This window comes from Leptopilina heterotoma, unplaced genomic scaffold (genome assembly GCF_015476425.1).
Source record: "Leptopilina heterotoma isolate Lh14 unplaced genomic scaffold, ASM1547642v1 Lhet_32, whole genome shotgun sequence".
NCBI lineage: Eukaryota > Metazoa > Arthropoda > Insecta > Hymenoptera > Figitidae > Leptopilina > Leptopilina heterotoma.
Window position 1 is genome coordinate 2,257,009 of NW_025111017.1, and position 23,100 is coordinate 2,280,108.

The window sequence follows — 23,100 nt, forward strand, 5'->3', positions numbered from 1 at the left end:
TAGAAATTCTTTGAAAAAATTTGGAAGAAGAATTAGAAGCAAAATGTCAGTGGTGTCCCTTGTCCGCACTTAAAAATCAGAAGTTTAACTAATAATAAAAATTGTTGTTTCTTACATTTTTAGTACAAGAAAAATTATTATGCACAACTGAGAGTCTATATTTTAATATTTTAATTGTGCTAACAGAGTAATTTTGATTTAGTGCTACAAAAAAAATCAAAACCGCCTGTCCGTAAGTTTCATATTTTTAAGTAATTATCGCAAATTTTGAATTTCATACCTGATATTTAAATAACCTAGTGCAGATAATTACCTTATTAAGCGTTATAGGCCAGTCGGTGAGTGCAAAAAGTGCTCATAAATGCAACCTGAAAAGTCTCAATAGTTTCTTGTAGTTTGAGGGCCCCATATAAGAGCCCCATGGTTTGCTCTCGATTTCCGGTTGCAAAAAATAGTGTAAACAATCGTCAAAGATCGAGAAACGTAGTTTTTTGAAGACCCTTGCTTCCGGTTAAATTTTAGAGGAAAAAGTTGTGATTGAAAGTTGTAGAGCTTGAAAATACCTTTCAAATGACTGGTCATACGTTGAAAAAGTTTTATTAGTTTAGTTGCAAATGAATTTAAACCATTAAAAATAGCACTTTTTTAATTGTTTAATAACTTTGTTAATAATTATTGAATTTGTTTACAACTCACCAGGAATATTGTCCTTGCGAAGCTGAATAAATTTTAAAAAAAGTCAACTTGATCGGACAAATAGTTTATGTTTTATTCCATTTGTTAACTAAAAACATGAAATTTTTCAACGGAATTTCCCCACTTTTGGACCTGCGAATTTCGTTTTTTTTCTTCGAGAGTACAGTTTAGGAGTCAAACTTTTATTCCATTTAAATGGGAAATTGATTTTTTTTATCTAAGTGCATAATAATAGACGTTAAAAAAGGGTATGTTTTTTGACATAAACAAATGAAATAACTCAGTCAATTTTCACTTTATCGATTTGGTGTAAAGGGAATTTAATTTCATTCGTTTTCACAAAACTTTTCTAAAAAAAAATCCGACCCAGCTTCAAGGAGGGGGGAGTTAGTTAATTTTTTTTCAAAAAATTCCTGACTAGTTAATTAACAATATTTTTAATTGCAATTCATACCACTTATAGTTCAATATATGTATTTTATAAAAAAAATTGGACATAACGTTTTGTGAATTTATTTTTCATTTATATCAAGTAAAAGTAAATGTAGTTTTTTTCAACCTCTGAACGTCGGATTAGTGGTACTCGAAGGAGCGTGATTCTCGCCGCCACAACTCAATTCAGCCGTTCAAATTTGCAAAAATGGTCATAACTTCGTTAATTATTTACCGATTTTAATCATTCTTTTTTTAATTTGATGTATTTTTTTACGCTGAATCCAAAAATAGTAGTATAGCAAAGCCGATACGACTCCAGGTCGTATCGTCGAAAGTTTATTTTTAAACTTTCAAGTGGCTTAGAAAGGGTTATCTGTTTTACCGACCGATTTTTTTAAGTGCCGGCTGCCACCGCTAGATGGCGCCACTAGCAAATTCAAACTTGCTTGGCGGGAAATTTAAAAATTTATTTGAAAAATTCAAACTGCTTAAACAGTGAGCCGCCATTTTGTTTTACCGACAGAGTGCGGTTTGAGTGTTGTGCCGAGAGATGGCGCCACCAGCGAATTCAAACCCCTATGGCGGGATATTTAAATTTTTATTTTTAAACTTTCAAGTGGCTTAGAAAGGGTTATCTGTTTTACCGACCGATTTTTTTGAGTGCCGGCTGCCACCGCTAGATGGCGCCACTAGCAAATTCAAACTTGCTTGGCGGGAAATTTAAAAATTTATTTGAAAAATTCAAACTGCTTAAACAGTGAGCCGCCATTTTGTTTTACCGACAGAGTGCGGTTTGAGTGTTGTGCCGAGAGATGGCGCCACCAGCGAATTCAAACCCCTATGGCGGGATATTTAAATTTTTATTTTTAAACTGTCAAGTGGCTTAGAAAGGGTTATCTGTTTTACCGACCGATTTTTTTAAGTTCCGGCTGCCACCGCTAGATGGCGCCACCAGCAAATTCTAATCAGTTTGGCGGGTAATTTAAATTTTTATTTTCATAGTTTTAAGTGGGTTAAAAGGGGCGCTCTGTTTTACCGACAGGGTTCAACGATCAACCGATAGATAGCGCCACTAGCGAATTCCAAACCCTCTTGGCGGGAAATTTAATTTTTTAAACTTTTAAGTGGGTTAAAAGGGGTGTTCAACCTTACCGACCGAGTGTTGATATGGTTTGAGTGTTATCCAAATAAATGGCGTCACTTAATTTTTATTAATGAAAGTAAGTTTAATTTTTTTTCATAAAATATTATTTATAAATATTTATTATATATAAAATATTAACTATTATCATTATTTATTGTTTATAAAAAATAATCAGTTGTTTATAATTAATATTTTTTATTCTTAAAACTATTTATTTCATTAAGTAAGGTAAATTTAAATAATTTCTTATTTATTAATATTATTATTACTATTATCATTATTTATTGTTTATAAAAAATAATCAGTTGTTTATAATTAATTTTTTTTATTCTTAAAACTATTTATTTCATTAAGTAAGGTAAATTTAAATAATTTCTTATTTATTAATATTATTATTACTATTATCATTATTTATTGTTTATAAAAAATAATCAGTTGTTTATAATTAATATTTTTTTATTCTTAAAACTATTTATTTCATTAAGTAAGGTAAATTTAAATAATTTCTTATTTATTAATATTATTATTACTATTATCATTATTTTATTAAATGTAAATAATTTATAATAAAAATAAGTGAAAATATTACTTCAAACTAGAAATAAGCGTTTTGAATTCAATAGAATTTCAAATATCATTCTCGATATATTTAAATCGTTGTTACGTCTGCTCCAAGAGAATGGTGTCTCTCTATTGGTTAATTCTCTCATCGAGAATAAAATTAAATGATAACATGAAATTTTTAATTAAAATATTAAATTTATAAACTTTTATTATAAATGTTCAATAATATGGATATAGTTAATAATTTTAATAAGTTAGAATTATTTATTTTTATTTTATTTGAGAAATCCACGTTTGTAATTTCCTCCTTTTTATAATACCTTCCTACGCGGCGCGAATTTCAAAGTTTTATACTATATAATATATTAAATTAATTTTTATATGTGTACAAAAGTATTTTTTATTATGTAAAAGTATTTTAAAATAATTTCTCTATATATTAATTAGAAAAACTTGAACAATAAAGACTTTAAATAAAATATTTGAAAATTGTTAAACATGTGGGGAATCATTCTATAGTGTCACCCCTGAGCCGCCATATTTACTCCTAACACAAACAAAGTAATTGAAAGTCGAATACATCGTGCTACGTATCATTAATATTTAATATTTATAATGGTGAGTAATATTTGTTATTATTTTTATTATTAGTTAACTGCTTATTGTGCTGGATATGCTGTTTTATATTAAACAATACTGATTTCTTTAATAGGATTCAAATAAGCCTAAGTTCTGCATTTGCAATAATGTTGACTGTCAACATCAAGGACAGTATCGAGATTTTGTAAGTATATTTAGTTTTACTTTAAATCCCAGTAATTAATTAATTATTTTCTAAATAATTAAAACATAACCTGACATTTCATTATTTCTTAATCTTTTGCTTTGACTCTTTTCCAAACAATCTTAATTAACTTTAAATCCCAGTAATTAATTAATTATTTTCTAAATAATTGAAACATAACCTGACATTTCATTATTTCTTAATCTTTTGCTTTGACTCTTTTCCAAACAATCTTAATTAACTTTAAATCCCAGTAATTAATTATTTTCTAAATAATTAAAACATAACCTGACATCTCATTATTTCTTAATCTTTTGCTTTGACTCTTTTCCAAACAATTTTAATTAACTTTTAATTGTTTTAATAATTATTTTCTAAATAATAAAAAAAACATAACCTGCCACCTCAGAATTTCTTAATCTTTGCTTTGAATATTTTCCAAACAATCTTAATTAACTTTAAATCCCAGTAATTAATTATTTTCTAAATAATTAAAACATAACCTGACATCTCATTATTTCTTAATCTTTTGCTTTGACTCTTTTCCAAACAATTTTAATTAACTTTTAATTGTTTTAATAATTATTTTCTAAATAATAAAAAAAACATAACCTGCCACCTCAGAATTTCTTAATCTTTGCTTTGAATATTTTCCAAACAATCTTAATTAACTTTAAATCCCAGTAATTAATTATTTTCTAAATAATTGAAACATAACCTGACATCTCATTATTTCTTAATCTTTTGCTTTGACCCTTTTCCAAACAATTTTAATTATTTTTTAATTGTTTTATTAATTATTTTCTAAATAATAAAAAACATAACCTGCCATCTCATTATTTCTTAATCTTTGCTTTGACTCTTTTCCAAACAATCTTAATTAACTTTAAATCCCAGTAATTAATTATTTTCTAAATAATTGAAACATAACCTGACATCTCATTATTTCTTAATCTTTGCTTTGACTGTTTTCCAAACAATCTTAATTAACTTTAAATCCCAGTAATTAATTATTTTCTAAATAATAATAAAAACATAACCTGCCACCTCATTATTTCTTAATCTTTTCTTTGACTCTTTTCCAAACAATCTTAATTAACTTTAAATCCCAGTAATTAATTATTTTCTAAATAATTGAAACATAACCTGACATCTCATTATTTCTTAATCTTTTGCTTTGACTCTTTTCCAAACAATTTTAATTAACTTTTAATTGTTTTATTAATTATTTTCTAAATAATGGAAACATAACCTGCCACCTCATTATATATATAAAATTTTAATAAAATTTCTTTTAAAAATTTAGCAAAAACCATAATATATTTATTATTAAAGAATAACATTTTTTAGGATAAATTGAAAGAAACACTGGAAACACTTGAGGCTATGGAGTATGTTCAGTATGATCCAAATGAACCTGGATGCACTAAAAAAGAGATGAGTGGATGGGACTTGCCACCAAAAGAAGTAGCAGGAGAGATAACAAAGAAAAATTTTAATGATGTTGAAATAGAAGAAAAACATGGAATTATTGAAAATAAGAGTACACCATCTAATAGTTGCATATTGAAATTAGAAGATGAGATCCATAATCTTGAAATGGAAATTCTACAACTTCAAAAAGAGTTGGATCCAAATCTTGACGTACCACTCGATTTGATAGGAGTTGAACCTTTCCAGCCAGATCATGAACAAGTCCATATCCCACTCGATTTGATAGGAGTTGAACCTTTCCAGCCAGATGATGAACAAGTCAATGTCCCACTCGATTTAAATCGAGTTGAACCTTTCCAGCCAGATCATGAACAAGTCAATGTCCCACTCGATTTAAATCAAGTTGAACCTTTGCAGCCAGATCATGAACAAGTCAATATGCTGCAAGCTCTACGACGTGCAGCACCGGTACCAAGAGCAGCACCGCGGCCAATACCAGCACCAAGAGTAGCACCGCAGCCAATACCAGCACCAAGAGCAGCACCGCGGCCAATACCAGCACCAAGAGTAGCACCGCAGCCAATACCAGCACCAAGAGCAGCACCGCGGCCAGTACCGGCTCCTAGACGAGCTATCCTCATCCCACCTAGAAATTTAAGGTTGACTTCTAGGCAACGCATTGCAAAGGCCATGCGAAAATTTGCAACTGCATCAAAAAAGAAGTAGCTTTTGATATTTTCTACGATTTTTTCAAGTTTTATTTCATTTTTTAATTATAAAGTTTTATTTTTGTTTACCTAAAGTCATAGAAAAAAGGCTAAGGAATTTTTATTATTTTTGTTTACCTAAAGTCATAGTAAAAAGGCTTAAGAATTTTCATTATTTTCTTTGATTTACATTTTATCATATAAGTCTTTGTTAACTTCTAGGCAACGCATTGCAAAGGTCATGCAAAAATTTGCAACTACACAAAAAAAAAGAAGTAGCTTTTGATATTTTATTCGACTTTTTCAAGTTTTATTTAATTTTTAATTATAAAGTTTTATTTTTGTTTACCTAAAGTCATAGTAAAAAGGCTTAAGAATTTTCATTATTTTCTTTGATTTACATTTTATCATATAAGTCTTTGTTAACTTCTAGGCAACGCATTGCAAAGGTCATGCAAAAATTTGCAACTACACAAAAAAAGAAGTAGCTTTTGATATTTTATTCGACTTTTTCAAGTTTTATTTAATTTTTAATTATAAAGTTTTATTTTTGTTTACCTAAAGTCATAGTAAAAAGGCTTAAGAATTTTCATTATTTTCTTTGATTTACATTTTATCATATAAGTCTTTTTTAACTTCTAGGCAACGCATTGCAAAGGTCATGCAAAAATTTGCAACTACACAAAAAAAGAAGTAGCTTTTGATATTTTATACGACTTTTTCAAGTTTTATTAAATTTTTAATTATAAAGTTTTATTTTTGTTTACCTAAAGTCATAGATAAAAGGCTTAAGAATTTTCATTATTTTCTTTGATTTACATTTTATCATATAAGTCTTTGTTAACTTCTAGGCAACGCATTGCAAAGGTCATGCAAAAATTTGCAACTACACAAAAAAAAAAGAAGTAGCTTTTGATATTTTATTCGACTTTTTCAAGTTTTATTTAATTTTTAATTATAAAGTTTTATTTTTGTTTACCTAAAGTCATAGTAAAAAGGCTTAAGAATTTTCATTATTTTCTTTGATTTATATTTTATCATATAAGTCTTTTTTAACTTCTAGGCAACGCATTGCAAAGGTCATGCAAAAATTTGCAACTACACAAAAAAAAAAGAAGTAGCTTTTGATATTTTATACGACTTTTTCAAGTTTTATTAAATTTTTAATTATAAAGTTTTATTTTTGTTTACCTAAAGTCATAGAAAAAAGGCTAAGGAATTTTTATTATTTTCTTTGATTTACATTTTATCATATAAGTCTTTGTTAACTTCTAGGCAACGCATTGCAAAGGTCATGCAAAAATTTGCAACTACACAAAAAAAAAGAAGTAGCTTTTGATATTTTATTCGACTTTTTCAAGTTTTATTTAATTTTTAATTATAAAGTTTTATTTTTGTTTACCTAAAGTCATAGTAAAAAGGCTTAAGAATTTTCATTATTTTCTTTGATTTACATTTTATCATATAAGTCTTTTTTAACTTCTAGGCAACGCATTGCAAAGGTCATGCAAAAATTTGCAACTACACAAAAAAAGAAGTAGCTTTTGATATTTTATACGACTTTTTCAAGTTTTATTAAATTTTTAATTATAAAGTTTTATTTTTGTTTACCTAAAGTCATAGATAAAAGGCTTAAGAATTTTCATTATTTTCTTTGATTTACATTTTATCATATAAGTCTTTGTTAACTTCTAGGCAACGCATTGCAAAGGTCATGCAAAAATTTGCAACTACACAAAAAAAGAAGTAGCTTTTTCCTACGTTTAAGTGTTAAAGTCCTATAAAACAAAACACTTGAGAATTTTTGTTATTCACTTTTCTATTATTTTTAAGGGAAACTACCTCACAAAACATAATATCCTTTTGTTAATTTTACATTGTATTTTTCTACTTATAGGATTGTAGAAGAGTATTTTTTTTTAGTTTTGAATTCTTTGAACTGTTTATTAGTTTCAGTTTTTTTACAAAGGATTTATGTAAACTTTAACATATTTATCTTTTGCTTGGTGTTTATTATCAAATTCTTTAATCTTTTTATTATTTTCTATTTTTTTTACAAATGCATTATGTGCTATTATGAATTATGTTGCTATTTTTTTACTGTCACCTACTTTAACCTTTTTTTATTAGTTTCTGCTTTTTTTACAAATAAATTGTGTAAACTTCTCCATATTTAGCTTCTGCATGGTTTTTGTCCATAACATTAAATGTGTATATGTAAAAAAGTGTAATAGTTTATTCATATGTATAAATATGTATACTTATTTAGTTTTATTAATACATTTCTATTTTCTTTAATTGATTGTTATATTTTATTTTTCATGTATTCTTTCTTTATTATATTTTTTAAACCTTCAGATAACACATGTAATCTTTTTAACCTCACGCTCTTTTACCATAAGCTTTATATATATTCTAAAAATGTTGATAATAAGGATTTTCAAGTATTCATTGTTATTTTACAGAGTTTATACTATATTTAAAAAAATTCTTCAATTTGATTAGATGAATAGTTAAGTTATAGTTAATAGTTTAGTTTAGTTTTTATTTGTAAAGCTTTAAAATTAACATTGAATTAACTTTAACTCAACATTGACTCAATTTTAATTTATTTATGACTTTACTATGACAATATTAATTCATTTGTTTTAACTATTTCAATCTCACTTACTTCAAATTTAAAATTAATGAGGGTATTTAATTAAATACAGTATTTATTAATACTATCAACATTTCATACATTTATTCATTTAAATGTGCAAATCGTCCCCAGTAACTTAACGCAAATGTCAATCAACCAGCAAATCAATCAAAGATTAATGTTAGCGTAGAACCTCTCTATAAATCAAAACTGTTTTCAACAACAGACCTTTACACTGCCAGTGCTAAATTTAATTAACATTTAATCAATAATGAATCAATAATGAATCAACAATGAATCAATAATGAATCAATAATGAATCAACAATGAATCAATAATGAATCAACAATGAATCAATAATGAATCAATAATGAATCAACAATGAATCAATAATGAATCAATAATGAATCAACAATGAATCAACAATGAATCAATAATGAATCAACAATGAATCAATAATGAATCAATAATGAATCAATAATGAATCAATAATGAATCAATAATGAATCAATAATGAATCAACAATGAATCAACAATGAATCAATAATGAATCAATAATGAATCAATAATGAATCAATAATGAATCAATAATGAATCAACAATGAATCAATAATGAATCAACAATGAATCAATATGGACTGTTTAAAAAAAATATTGATGAAATGGAGTATGATCCAAACCTTCCAGGATTATTCCTGACAGAGAAAAATATGTATTTTAATTGAAACATAAAAAGAATTCTTAAATTCCAAAGGTAAGTAGAAGCCTAATAAATCTATAGGGAGATGTAGAACTATACCGAAATCTCACAGCTCAGAATTTGACTGATGGAAAAGGTCGGAAAAATCCATTGAAAAAAAGTCCACCACGGATGGAGTCCAACGATGGCCTAACAAATGTTAAGAGGATACGATTGAGGTTTGCAGAGGTAAGAGAAAACAAAAGAAAAATTTAACTTGTCGAACCTCACAACATAAAAATATGAAATAAACAAACTGAACCAAAAGAAAATACAGTCAACTCTCGATAAGGTATAGCGCGATAACTCAAATTTTTCGGTAAGTCAAAATAATTCTTGAGAATGTTTTTGTTTTTAAACCTTTATTATTCATATTTTTATGAAATTATTTTTTAAATACTTCGTTACAAACGTACACGTGTATAAATGTATATGTATACCTTGTTATTAATATAATTTTCTCATTCATCTGAACTATAACTTATTATTAATATAATTATTGATGACAATTTTTATTACGACGCGTTGACGGCGGCGACGTCGTTGTCGCTGACCTCCATTTGCATGCGGAGGTGTCGGCGCCCTTGGTGACGCTGTTCGCTGCGCCTCTGGTGGAGGTGGCGTCGGCGACCTGGGCTGCGGTGACGCTGTTCGCTGCGCCTCTGGTGGAGGTGGCGTCCCCAGCACCACATAGGGTGGTGGCGTCTCTGGCCGGTGCCACGGGTACCTGGGAGGCGTTGGAGACCTTACTTCCGGCGACCTGGACTCTGGTGAAGGAGTTGGTGTTGCCTCTGGTGTCGGCGACCTCGGCTGCAGTGGTGGCGTCTCTGGCCTGTGCCACGGGTACCTTGGGGGCATTGGTTGGAGCGGTACCTCTCGCCCTGGGTGCTGTAACTAAAATATACTATATTAATACAATTTAATTATTACTAATTACTTACTTAATTAATAATACTTACATTGTACTGTGACACCATCCGCATCAGGCAGTTGTAGCACTCGCACCGCTGGTTCTCCATCTCGTTCACCTTCTGCTGCGCTATGAGCTGAATGAGCTCATCTGCTGTGTTGCACAATACTTATGGAGATAACCCCACCACGCGCTCTCCCCACTATGCACTCTTACGATTGTGCTTTGCGGCCGTTGATGGTAGCTATGAAGATACTTATTACCCGTCGGTAAAGCGCGAAATTTTAATTCTCAAAATATATTAATTATGATTATAAATAATATACTTTATAGGAATAAATTTGGTAGTAAATAACTATAATTGAAACTTAAATAAACAAATTATAATTTACTCTTTACCTTTAATAATTAATCACATACACTTAAAAAAGAAGATACGTTAATCAATAATATAAAAGAAATAATAAATAGGTTATAAATTAATAAAGGAAAATTATTAGTATAAAAATAAAAATTTAAACAATATAAAGAGAAAAAGACTAATCTGAAAAGATTTCTTAACACGTAATTTATAAATAATAAAATTCTATTTTTACGTTTAAGTTAAATTTATACTTAATGTAATGAAATATTTTTTTAAACTAGGATATAAAATTTATTTCATGTTTAAGTGTTATTAAAAAAATTTTCTTTCCTTGAACATTAATATGCTAAATAATTCATTTGAATAATAATTTACATATTGTTAATTTATTGTATAAAAATATTTATATTTTGACTTCTATTTATATATACACAAATTTATAATATAAATACTTTTTTTTAATGAATATATAAATAGATATAATTATATAGTAAATAACAATTATAAAATGTAGGTCGTTCACGCAGCTTATTTTTTCAGATCAAAAATTAAATTCAAAAAATATAGTTATTTACCGACAACCATATCGGAATAATTATCTTAAGAATAACATCTGACTCTAAACCAAAGAGTTCAATCGACGTCTAATAGATGTCACTAATTGCTGATATAGTCGAAATCTTCCTTAATTAACAATTATAAAAGTTTTAAAACATAACTAAAAAACTTTTTTTATAGAAAAAAAAACCATTTAAAAAAAACTGTCGATAAAGAAACCTTTTTTTATTAGAAAAATTAAAAAACTACTAAACTATTAATCTGTTAAATATTACGTTAGAATTAGGTTAAGGTTAAATCATAATTAATAGTAAGCAAAAATTAAAATAGATAAAATAATAAGTTAGTATTAAATTATATGAAAATAATATTATCATGTTAAAGATAAAGTTCTTTTAGTCTTGAGTCAATGTTTCTAAAAGTTGAATCAAAGTTAAATTAACGTTGAATAAAAGTAAAATCAGAATAAAATTAAAATTGAATCCGTATTATAAACCTAATGACGTTTAACCCTAGGAGAATAAACCCCTATTTTTAAAATCATTTTTTAAAGCTTAACAAAATTTAAACTATTCATCTAATCAAATTGAAGAATTTTTTTAAATATAGTATAAACTCTGTAAAATAACAATGAATACTTGAAAATCCTTATTATCAACATTTTTAGAATATATATAAAGCTTATGGTAAAAGAGCGTGAGGTTAAAAAGATTACATGTGTTATCTGAAGGTTTAAAAAATATAATAAAGAAAGAATACATGAAAAATAAAATATAACAATCAATTAAAGAAAATAGAAATGTATTAATAAAACTAAATAAGTATACATATTTATACATATGAATAAACTATTACACTTTTTTACATATACACATTTAATGTTATGGACAAAAACCATGCAGAAGCTAAATATGGAGAAGTTTACACAATTTATTTGTAAAAAAAGCAGAAACTAATAAAAAAAGGTTAAAGTAGGTGACAGTAAAAAAATAGCAACATAATTCATAATAGCACATAATGCATTTGTAAAAAAAATAGAAAATAATAAAAAGATTAAAGAATTTGATAATAAACACCAAGCAAAAGATAAATATGTTAAAGTTTACATAAATCCTTTGTAAAAAAACTAAAACTAATAAACAGTTCAAAAAATTCAAAACTAAAAAAAAATACTCTTCTACAATCCTATAAGTAGAAAAATACAATGTAAAATTAACAAAAGGATATTATGTTTTGTGAGGTAGTTTCCCTTAAAAATAATAGAAAAGTGAATAACAAAAATTCTCAAGTGTTTTGTTTTATAGGACTTTAACACTTAAACGTAGGAAAAAGCTACTTCATTTTTTGTGTAGTTGCAAATTTTTGCATGACCTTTGCAATGCGTTGCCTAGAAGTTAACAAAGACTTATATGATAAAATGTAAATCAAAGAAAATAATGAAAATTCTTAAGCCTTTTATCTATGACTTTAGGTAAACAAAAATAAAACTTTATAATTAAAAATTTAATAAAACTTGAAAAAGTCGTATAAAATATCAAAAGCTACTTCTTTTTTTTTTGTGTAGTTGCAAATTTTTGCATGACCTTTGCAATGCGTTGCCTAGAAGTTAAAAAAGACTTATATGATAAAATGTAAATCAAAGAAAATAATGAAAATTCTTAAGCCTTTTTTCTATGACTTTAGGTAAACAAAAATAAAACTTTATAATTAAAAATTAAATAAAACTTGAAAAAGTCGAATAAAATATCAAAAGCTACTTCTTTTTTTTTGTGTACTTGCAAATTTTTGCATGACCTTTGCAATGCGTTGCCTAGAAGTTAACAAAGACTTATATGATAAAATGTAAATCAAAGAAAATAATGAAAATTCTTAAGCCTTTTTACTATGACTTTAGGTAAACAAAAATAAAACTTTATAATTAAAAATTAAATAAAACTTGAAAAAGTCGAATAAAATATCAAAAGCTACTTCTTTTTTTTGTGTAGTTGCAAATTTTTGCATGACCTTTGCAATGCGTTGCCTAGAAGTTAACAAAGACTTATATGATAAAATGTAAATCAAAGAAAATAATAAAAATTCCTTAGCCTTTTTTCTATGACTTTAGGTAAACAAAAATAAAACTTTATAATTAAAAATTTAATAAAACTTGAAAAAGTCGTATAAAATATCAAAAGCTACTTCTTTTTTTTGTGTAGTTGCAAATTTTTGCATGACCTTTGCAATGCGTTGCCTAGAAGTTAACAAAGACTTATATGATAAAATGTAAATCAAAGAAAATAATAAAAATTCCTTAGCCTTTTTTCTATGACTTTAGGTAAACAAAAATAATAAAAATTCCTTAGCCTTTTTTCTATGACTTTAGGTAAACAAAAATAAAACTTTATAATTAAAAAATGAAATAAAACTTGAAAAAATCGTAGAAAATATCAAAAGCTACTTCTTTTTTGATGCAGTTGCAAATTTTCGCATGGCCTTTGCAATGCGTTGCCTAGAAGTCAACCTTAAATTTCTAGGTGGGATGAGGATAGCTCGTCTAGGAGCCGGTACTGGCCGCGGTGCTGCTCTTGGTGCTGGTATTGGCTGCGGTGCTACTCTTGGTGCTGGTATTGGCCGCGGTGCTGCTCTTGGTGCTGGTATTGGCTGCGGTGCTACTCTTGGTGCTGGTATTGGCCGCGGTGCTGCTCTTGGTACCGGTGCTGCACGTCGTAGAGCTTGCAGCATCGAATTAGCATGCCGCGGAATATGAGCAATTCGTCTAATATGCCGTGGTTCTGGAATTGGTCCCTCAAGTGGTGGAATGAAATCTTCACGTGGTGGCATTAGATCTCCTTCAATATTTTCCAATGCATTTATGAATTCTATTTGACGAGGTTGTGAAGTCATCATTCGTGACCTAGTACTGGTACGGTCCATGGGGCTGGATCACCTTCAGAATCATATATGAATGGAATTCTTACTGGCTGGAAAGGTTAAACTCCTATCAAATCGAGTGGGATATTGACTTGTTCATGATCTGGCTGGAAAGGTTCAACTTGATTTAAATCGAGTGGGACATTGACTTGTTCATGATCTGGCTGGAAAGGTTCAACTCGATTTAAATCGAGTGGGACATTGACTTGTTCATCATCTGGCTGGAAAGGTTCAACTCCTATCAAATCGAGTGGGATATTGACTTGTTCATGATCTGGCTGGAAAGGTTCAACTCCTATCAAATCGAGTGGTACGTCAAGATTTGGATCCAACTCTTTTTGAAGTTGTAGAATTTTCATTTCAAGATTATGGATCTCATCTTCTAATTTCAATATGCAACTATTAGATGGTGTACTCTTATTTTCAATAATTCCATGTTTTTCTTCTATTTCAACATCATTAAAATTTTTCTTTGTTGTCTCTCCTGCTACTTCTTTTGGTGGCAAGTCCCATCCACTCATCTCTTTTTTAGTGCATCCAGGTTCATTTGGATCATACTGAACATACTCCATAGCCTCAAGTGTTTCCAGTGTTTCTTTCAATTTATCCTAAAAAATGTTATTCTTTAATAATAAATATATTATGGTTTTTGCTAAATTTTTAAAAGAAATTTTATTAAAATTTTATATATATAATGAGGTGGCAGGTTATGTTTCCATTATTTAGAAAATAATTAATAAAACAATTAAAAGTTAATTAAAAATGTTTGGAAAAGAGTCAAAGCAAAAGATTAAGAAATAATGAGATGTCAGGTTATGTTTTAATTATTTAGAAAATAATTAATTACTGGGATTTAAAGTTAATTAAGATTGTTTGGAAAAGAGTCAAAGAAAAGATTAAGAAATAATGAGGTGGCAGGTTATGTTTTTATTATTATTTAGAAAATAATTAATTACTGGGATTTAAAGTTAATTAAGATTGTTTGGAAAACAGTCAAAGCAAAGATTAAGAAATAATGAGATGTCAGGTTATGTTTCAATTATTTAGAAAATAATTAATTACTGGGATTTAAAGTTAATTAAGATTGTTTGGAAAAGAGTCAAAGCAAAGATTAAGAAATAATGAGATGGCAGGTTATGTTTTTTATTATTTAGAAAATAATTAATAAAACAATTAAAAAATAATTAAAATTGTTTGGAAAAGGGTCAAAGCAAAAGATTAAGAAATAATGAGATGTCAGGTTATGTTTCAATTATTTAGAAAATAATTAATTACTGGGATTTAAAGTTAATTAAGATTGTTTGGAAAAGAGTCAAAGCAAAAGATTAAGAAATAATGAAATGTCAGGTTATGTTTCAATTATTTAGAAAATAATTAATTACTGGGATTTAAAGTTAATTAAGATTGTTTGGAAAAGATTCAAAGCAAAGATTAAGAAATTCTGAGGTGGCAGGTTATGTTTTTTTTATTATTTAGAAAATAATTATTAAAACAATTAAAAGTTAATTAAAATTGTTTGGAAAAGAGTCAAAGCAAAAGATTAAGAAATAATGAGGTGGCAGGTTATGTTTTTTTTATTATTTAGAAAATAATTATTAAAACAATTAAAAGTTAATTAAAATTGTTTGGAAAAGAGTCAAAGCAAAAGATTAAGAAATAATGAGATGTCAGGTTATGTTTCAATTATTTAGAAAATAATTAATTACTGGGATTTAAAGTTAATTAAGATTGTTTGGAAAAGAGTCAAAGCAAAAGATTAAGAAATAATGAAATGTCAGGTTATGTTTCAATTATTTAGAAAATAATTAATTACTGGGATTTAAAGTTAATTAAGATTGTTTGGAAAATATTCAAAGCAAAGATTAAGAAATTCTGAGGTGGCAGGTTATGTTTTTTTTATTATTTAGAAAATAATTATTAAAACAATTAAAAGTTAATTAAAATTGTTTGGAAAAGAGTCAAAGCAAAAGATTAAGAAATAATGAGATGTCAGGTTATGTTTTAATTATTTAGAAAATAATTAATTACTGGGATTTAAAGTTAATTAAGATTGTTTGGAAAAGAGTCAAAGCAAAAGATTAAGAAATAATGAAATGTCAGGTTATGTTTCAATTATTTAGAAAATAATTAATTAATTACTGGGATTTAAAGTTAATTAAGATTGTTTGGAAAAGAGTCAAAGCAAAAGATTAAGAAATAATGAAATGTCAGGTTATGTTTTAATTATTTAGAAAATATTTAATTAATTACTGGGATTTAAAGTAAAACTAAATATACTTACAAAATCTCGATACTGTCCTTGATGTTGACAGTCAACATTATTGCAAATGCAGAACTTAGGCTTATTTGAATCCTATTAAAGAAATCAGTATTGTTTAATATAAAACAGCATATCCAGCACAATAAGCAGTTAACTAATAATAAAAATAATAACAAATATTACTCACCATTATAAATATTAAATATTAATGATACGTAGCACGATGTATTCGACTTTCAATTACTTTGTTTGTGTTAGGAGTAAATATGGCGGCTCAGGGGTGACACTATAGAATGATTCCCCACATGTTTAACAATTTTCAAATATTTTATTTAAAGTCTTTATTGTTCAAGTTTTTCTAATTAATATATAGAGAAATTATTTTAAAATACTTTTACATAATAAAAAATACTTTTGTACACATATAAAAATTAATTTAATATATTATATAGTATAAAACTTTGAAATTCGCGCCGCGTAGGAAGGTATTATAAAAAGGAGGAAATTACAAACGTGGATTTCTCAAATAAAATAAAAATAAATAATTCTAACTTATTAAAATTATTAACTATATCCATATTATTGAACATTTATAATAAAAGTTTATAAATTTAATATTTTAATTAAAAATTTCATGTTATCATTTAATTTTATTCTCGATGAGAGAATTAACCAATAGAGAGACACCATTCTCTTGGAGCAGACGTAACAACGATTTAAATATATCGAGAATGATATTTGAAATTCTATTGAATTCAAAACGCTTATTTCTAGTTTGAAGTAATATTTTCACTTATTTTTATTATAAATTATTTACATTTAATAAAATAATGATAATAGTAATAATAATATTAATAAATAAGAAATTATTTAAATTTACCTTACTTAATGAAATAAATAGTTTTAAGAATAAAAAAATATTAATTATAAACAACTGATTATTTTTTATAAACAATAAATAATGATAATAGTAATAATAATATTAATAAATAAGAAATTATTTAAATTTACCTTACTTAATGAAATAAATAGTTTTAAGAATAAAAAAAATTAATTATAAACAACTGATTATTTTTTATAAACAATAAATAATGATAATAGTAATAATAATATTAATAAATAAGAAATTATTTAAATTTACCTTACTTAATGAAATAAATAGTTTTAAGAATAAAAAAATATTAATTATAAACAACTGATTATTTTTTATAAACAATAAATAATGATAATAGTTAATATTTTATATATAATAAATATTTATAAATAATATTTTATGAAAAAAAATTAAACTTACTTTCATTAATAAAAATTAAGTGACGCCATTTATTTGGATAACACTCAAACCATATCAACACTCGGTCGGTAAGGTTGAACACCCCTTTTAACCCACTTAAAAGTTTAAAAATTTAAATTTCCCGCCAAGAGGGTTTGGAATTCGCTAGTGGCGCTATCTATCGGTTGATCGTTGAACCCTGTCGGTAAAACAGAGCGCCCCTTTTAACCCACTTAAAACTATGAAAATAAAAATTTAAATTACCCGCCAAACTGATTAGAATTTGCTGGTGGCGCCATCTAGCGGTGGCAGCCGGAACTTAAAAAAATCGGTCGGTAAAACAGATAACCCTTTCTAAGCCACTTGACAGTTTAAAAATAAAAATTTAAATATCCCGCCATAGGGGTTTGAATTCGCTGGTGGCGCCATCTCTCGGCACAACACTCAAACCGCACTCTGTCGGTAAAACAAAATGGCGGCTCACTGTTTAAGCAGTTTGAATTTTTCAAATAAATTTTTAAATTTCCCGCCAAGCAAGTTTGAATTTGCTAGTGGCGCCATCTAGCGGTGGCAGCCGGCACTTTAAAAAATCGGTCGGTAAAACAGATAACCCTTTCTAAGCCACTTGAAAGTTTAAAAATAAAAATTTAAATATCCCGCCATAGGGGTTTGAATTCGCTGGTGGCGCCATCTAGCGGTTTAACTTCAAACTAACTCGGTCGGTAAAACAGATCCCTACCTTATCGGTTGAGTCAAAATTTCTGTCAGATCCCTACCTTACCGACTGCTGATAAAGTAGAAATCTGCATTACCGACCGAGGGTACTTAGCCGAGATCAGAACCTGGAGTCGTATCGGCTTTGCTATACTACTAAAAATGATTTTATATTTTTTCAAAATACAATATTTTTAATAATAAAAACGAAAATTTTTTTAACAAAAAATTTTTAATTATTATTTATAACATTTGACAAAAAATTCTTTTCGTACATATATATTCCATTGAATTCAAATTAATATTATAATGTAAAAAAATTAAAATTATTTTTATATAAGTGTGTAGCATCGTTGTATTGATAGTTGAACAGGCGTGCATATGTGAACCTAATGCTACAAGCTTATATATAATTACATTTAATTTTTTTTTGTTATAATATTTTCTTGAATTCAATGGAATTATATGTACAAAAATAATTTTTTGTCAAATGTTATTAATAATCATTAAAAAATTTTTGTTAAAAAAATTTTCGTTTTTATTATTAAAAATATTGTATTTTGAAAAAATATAAAATCATTTTTGGATTCAGCGTAGAAAAATACATCAAATTAAAAAAAGAATGATTAAAATCGGTAAATAATTAACGAAGTTATGACCATTTTTGCAAATTTGAAAAGCTGAATTGAGTTGTGGCGGCGAGAATCACGCTCCTTCGAGTACCCCCACTCCGACGTTCAGAGGTTGAAAAAAGGATACATTTACTTTTACTTGATATAAATGAAAAATAAATCCACAAAACCTTATGTCCAATTTTTTTTTCATAAAATACATATATATTGAACTATAAGTGGTATAAATTGCAATTAAAAATATTGATAATTAACTAGTCAGGAATTTTTTGAAAAAAATAAACTAACTCCCCCCTCCTTGAAGCTGGGTCGGATTTTTTTTAGAAAAGTTTTGTGAAAACCAAGAAGGCTAGAGACAGGAGGTGAAACTTCGGTAGTGGGGATGAGTCAAGAACCTTTCTTTAACTAGGCGTTTTTCGTTTCAAAAAGTCGCCGGCGCGGTGCTTCTACACATCACTCACAAATTCAAATTCTTGTATACCATATGTTTTACATATGTGTATGATATGATTTTAATTTGAGGTTAACTTTAAAGTGCAATCAGTGCAATCGAGACACAATTCACAATGTGTGTCATAACGGATATATAGAAATAATGTGAGTGATTATTAAATTAAGTGTTATTCAAATAGTTAAAAATTCCGAAAACGTGATGTGTGAAAAGTTGTAACAAGAAGAAAGATAAACACAACACTATGACTATTACTTTTTGTTAACTTTTAATACACTTCATGCTACAGTTTACACATTTTTTTGTTTTTAAAACGTTTTTTTAATAACTGTAAGATGTTTAAAAATATAAACACTTATATTTCATATTGTATTTGCATAGAATATATTTTCCCGTGTTTACGTGTGTTAGATTGCGCAGAAGTCCGTCTGGTCTACTGCGGCGAAAACTTTTTTTGAAAGTAAACGCCTGACTATACATCAACTGAGCGACTCAGCATTGCCATACCCCCACTACCGAAGTTTTATCTCCTGTCTCTAGTCTTCTTGGTGAAAACGAATGAAATTAAATTCCCTTTACACCAAATCGATAAAGTGAAAATTGACTGAGTTATTCCATTTGTTTATGTCAAAAAAACATACCCTTTTTTAACGTCTATTATTATGCACTTAGATAAAAAAAATCAATTTCCCATTTAAATGGAATGAAAGTTTGACTCCTAAACTGTACTTTCGAAGAAAAAAAACGAAATTTGCAGGTCCAAAAGTGGGGAAATTCCGTTGAAAAATTTCATGTTTTTAGTTAACAAATGGAATAAAACATAAAGTATTTATCCGATCGAGTTTACTTTTTTTTAATTTATTCAGCTTCGCAAGGAGAATATTCCTAATAAGTTGTAAACAAATTCAATAATTATTAACGAAGTTATTAAACAATTAAAAAAGTGCTATTTTTAATGGTTTAAATTCATTTGCAACTAAACTAATTAACCTTTTTCAACGTCACCAGTCATTTGAAAGGTATTTTCAAGACGATTGTTTACACTATTTTTTGCAACCGGAAATCGAGAGCAAACCATGGGGCTCTTATATGGGGCCCTCAAACTACAAGAAACTATTAAGACTTTTCGGGTTGCATTTATGTGCACTTTTTGCACTCACCGCCTGGCCTATTAATAATATTGGTGATATGTATAGCTTCTAAAAGAAAAAATATTACAACATTCTATCACATCTACACTACCGTCCGTGAGTATCAGGACGCCCCTTTTTTCATGAGTGGAAAAATGCTTAAAACGTAGAAAATAAGAATGACAAAAATTTTTTGTATTTTTTTCCTGAAAGCTAATGAAATTATGAAAAGACTGACACCTAATCGAAGAATTTTCGTTGATTATTATGTCAGTTACAGAAAAAATACTGGATTTTGCATGCTTTTCGTAATTTTTTAATTTCTCGAAAACTAATTAACTTTTTTTAGCGTTCTTGGTCTTGTTTCAATCTCTATTCAATGTAGAATCTAAATTAATTAATGATATTGTGATATAAATTTTTCCAAAAAAATTTGAAACTGTGTAAGTCAGATAAAAAAATTTTAAAAGACAGATTGACATTTTTTCACAAAAAATTTTTTTTTTTAAATTTAATAATTAAGTAATTAAAAAGCTTTTTTGAATTTTAGTATATCTGTTACTGGAAAAACCTGAAGACCAGGCATTTTGCGAAATGCCTAAGATTTTAGGAAATACCCGAATTTCCTAGAGATTTACATGCAGTTCTCGAATTGCCTAGGCATTTCGAGAATTGACTAGGCGATTCGCGAAATGCCGAGGCCGTTTTAGGCAAATTGCCAATTTGCCTAAAAAGAATTGGTCATTTTAGGCAAATTGAAAAATGGATTATCTGAGCCATTTATAGACAAAAAAAAATAATCCAAATTTCCTTCACTACTCAATTATATTTCTTACTATTATTAGTATCTATACTGCGTCAAAACGCGTCAACCGTGAATAATTTTTTTTTAGATTTTTGGAAAAGTCAAAACATTTATAAAAATCTGTAATTCACAACAAACAAAAAAAATTAATAACAAGAAAAATCCTATTGCAGTGGGATTTTCTTTACAATTTACTGATCAAAAATATCTACAGCTTACAATTTTTAATCGATTTCAGTGTTCTTTGTCTTAACCCATTAAGTCCCATGAAGAAACCAACCATTGTTTTAAAAAACTAACAATTGGATTCATAGGCAAATGGAATAAAATAAATACCTCTTTTTTTGTTTTTAAATTTCAATTGTTTAACAACAATTGTTTAAACAAATTAATAAAAATTTACAATTTTTTGAAAACTGTTAACACCAATCGATTCTATGTAAAAACATAAGAATGTTTTGTAAAGGTATATTTTTATCTCAAAGTCGTATTTTGTTTACAAAATTGTTATAAACAAATTAAGGTGGGTAAAGGGTGTTTCATCCCAAGCATAAACAAATGGATTTTAAGTAAAACTAACAATTGGATTCATAGGCAAATAGAGAAAAAAGATATACCTGTTTTTTTGTTTTTAAATTCTAATTGTTTAACAATAATTGTTTAAACAAATTAATAAAAATTTTGAAAACTGTTAACGCTAATCGATTCTACGTGAAAAAATAAGAATGTTTTGTATAAGTCATTTTTTTCTCAAAGTCGAATTTTGTTTATAAAATTGTTATAAACAAATTAAGCTAGGTAATAGGTGTTTTATCCCAAGCATTAGCAAATAAATTTTAAGTAAAACTAACAATTGGATTCATAGGCAAATGAAGAAAAAAAATACCTGTTTTTTTGTTTTTAATTTCTAATTGTTTAACAACAATTGTTTAAACAAATTAATAAAAATTTAAAATTTTTGAAAACTGTTAACGCCAATCGATTCTACTTTGAAAAATAAGAATGTTTTGTGATGATTATATCATTTCTTCCATTTGCCTATGAATCCAATTGTTAGTTTTACTTAAAATCCATTTGTTTATGCTTGGGATGAAACACCCATTACCGAGCTTAATTTGTTTATAACAATTTTATAAACAAAATACGACTTGGAGCAAAAAATGACCTATACAAAACATTCTTATTTTTTCACGTATAATCGATTAGCGTTAACAGTTTTTAAAATTTTTTTAATTTTTATTAATTTGTTTAAACAATTATTGTTAAACAATTAGAAATTAAAAACAAAAAACAGGTATATATTTTTTCACAATTTGCCTATGAATCCAATTGTTAGTTTTACTTAAAATCCATTTGTTTATGCTTGGGATTTAACACCCATTACCGAGCTTAATTTGTTTATAACAATTTCGTAAACAAAATACGACTTGGAGAAAAAAAATAACCTTTACAAAAGTTTCTTATTTTTTTACGTAGAATCGATTAGCGTTAATAGTTTTCAAAAAATTTTAAATTTTTATTAATTTGTTTAAACAATTCTTGTTTTCAATTGTTAGTTTTTTAATACAATGGCTGGTTTCTTCATGGGATTTAATGGGTTAAATTAAAAAGGAATAAATTCTTAAGACTCAAATAGAAAAGAATGCCTCTTGGATCATTAAAATTGGTTAACAAGTTTTTTTCAATTAATTTTTTTAAAAAAAGTCTAAAAAATTTAATTGTTTATAATAATAACAAAAAAATTTTTTTTTGTCAAATCCTTTGTTATAGTGTTTTTTATATAAAACAATATAGGAGAAACAAAATTTTAGCGAAAAATAATTTTTTTTAATATTAGTTGGCACGTTTCAAAAATTCTTACTCCAAATTAATAAACATAGGATTATTCAAAAAATATAAGAATATAAGTTAAATCTCCTATACACTCCATTATTTAATCAATTTCTTGA

General features: G+C 27.0%; 2 protein-coding genes across 3 annotated transcripts in view; both read right to left on the reverse strand.

The window, feature by feature from the left end:
* The window catches only part of LOC122504809 (cGMP-dependent protein kinase, isozyme 1-like), a 519,664-nt gene that overhangs the window by 460,809 nt on the left and 35,755 nt on the right, over positions 1 to 23,100 (reverse strand). The window lies entirely within an intron of this gene.
* Positions 9,536 to 10,379, reverse strand: LOC122504811 (extensin-like). The gene is made up of 2 exons (XM_043616072.1): positions 10,104 to 10,379; positions 9,536 to 10,038 (listed from the first exon to the last, which is right to left on the reverse strand). Exons 1-2 carry the CDS (start codon positions 10,161 to 10,163, stop codon positions 9,619 to 9,621), a joined length of 480 nt encoding a protein of 159 aa, XP_043472007.1. The 5' UTR covers positions 10,164 to 10,379; the 3' UTR covers positions 9,536 to 9,618.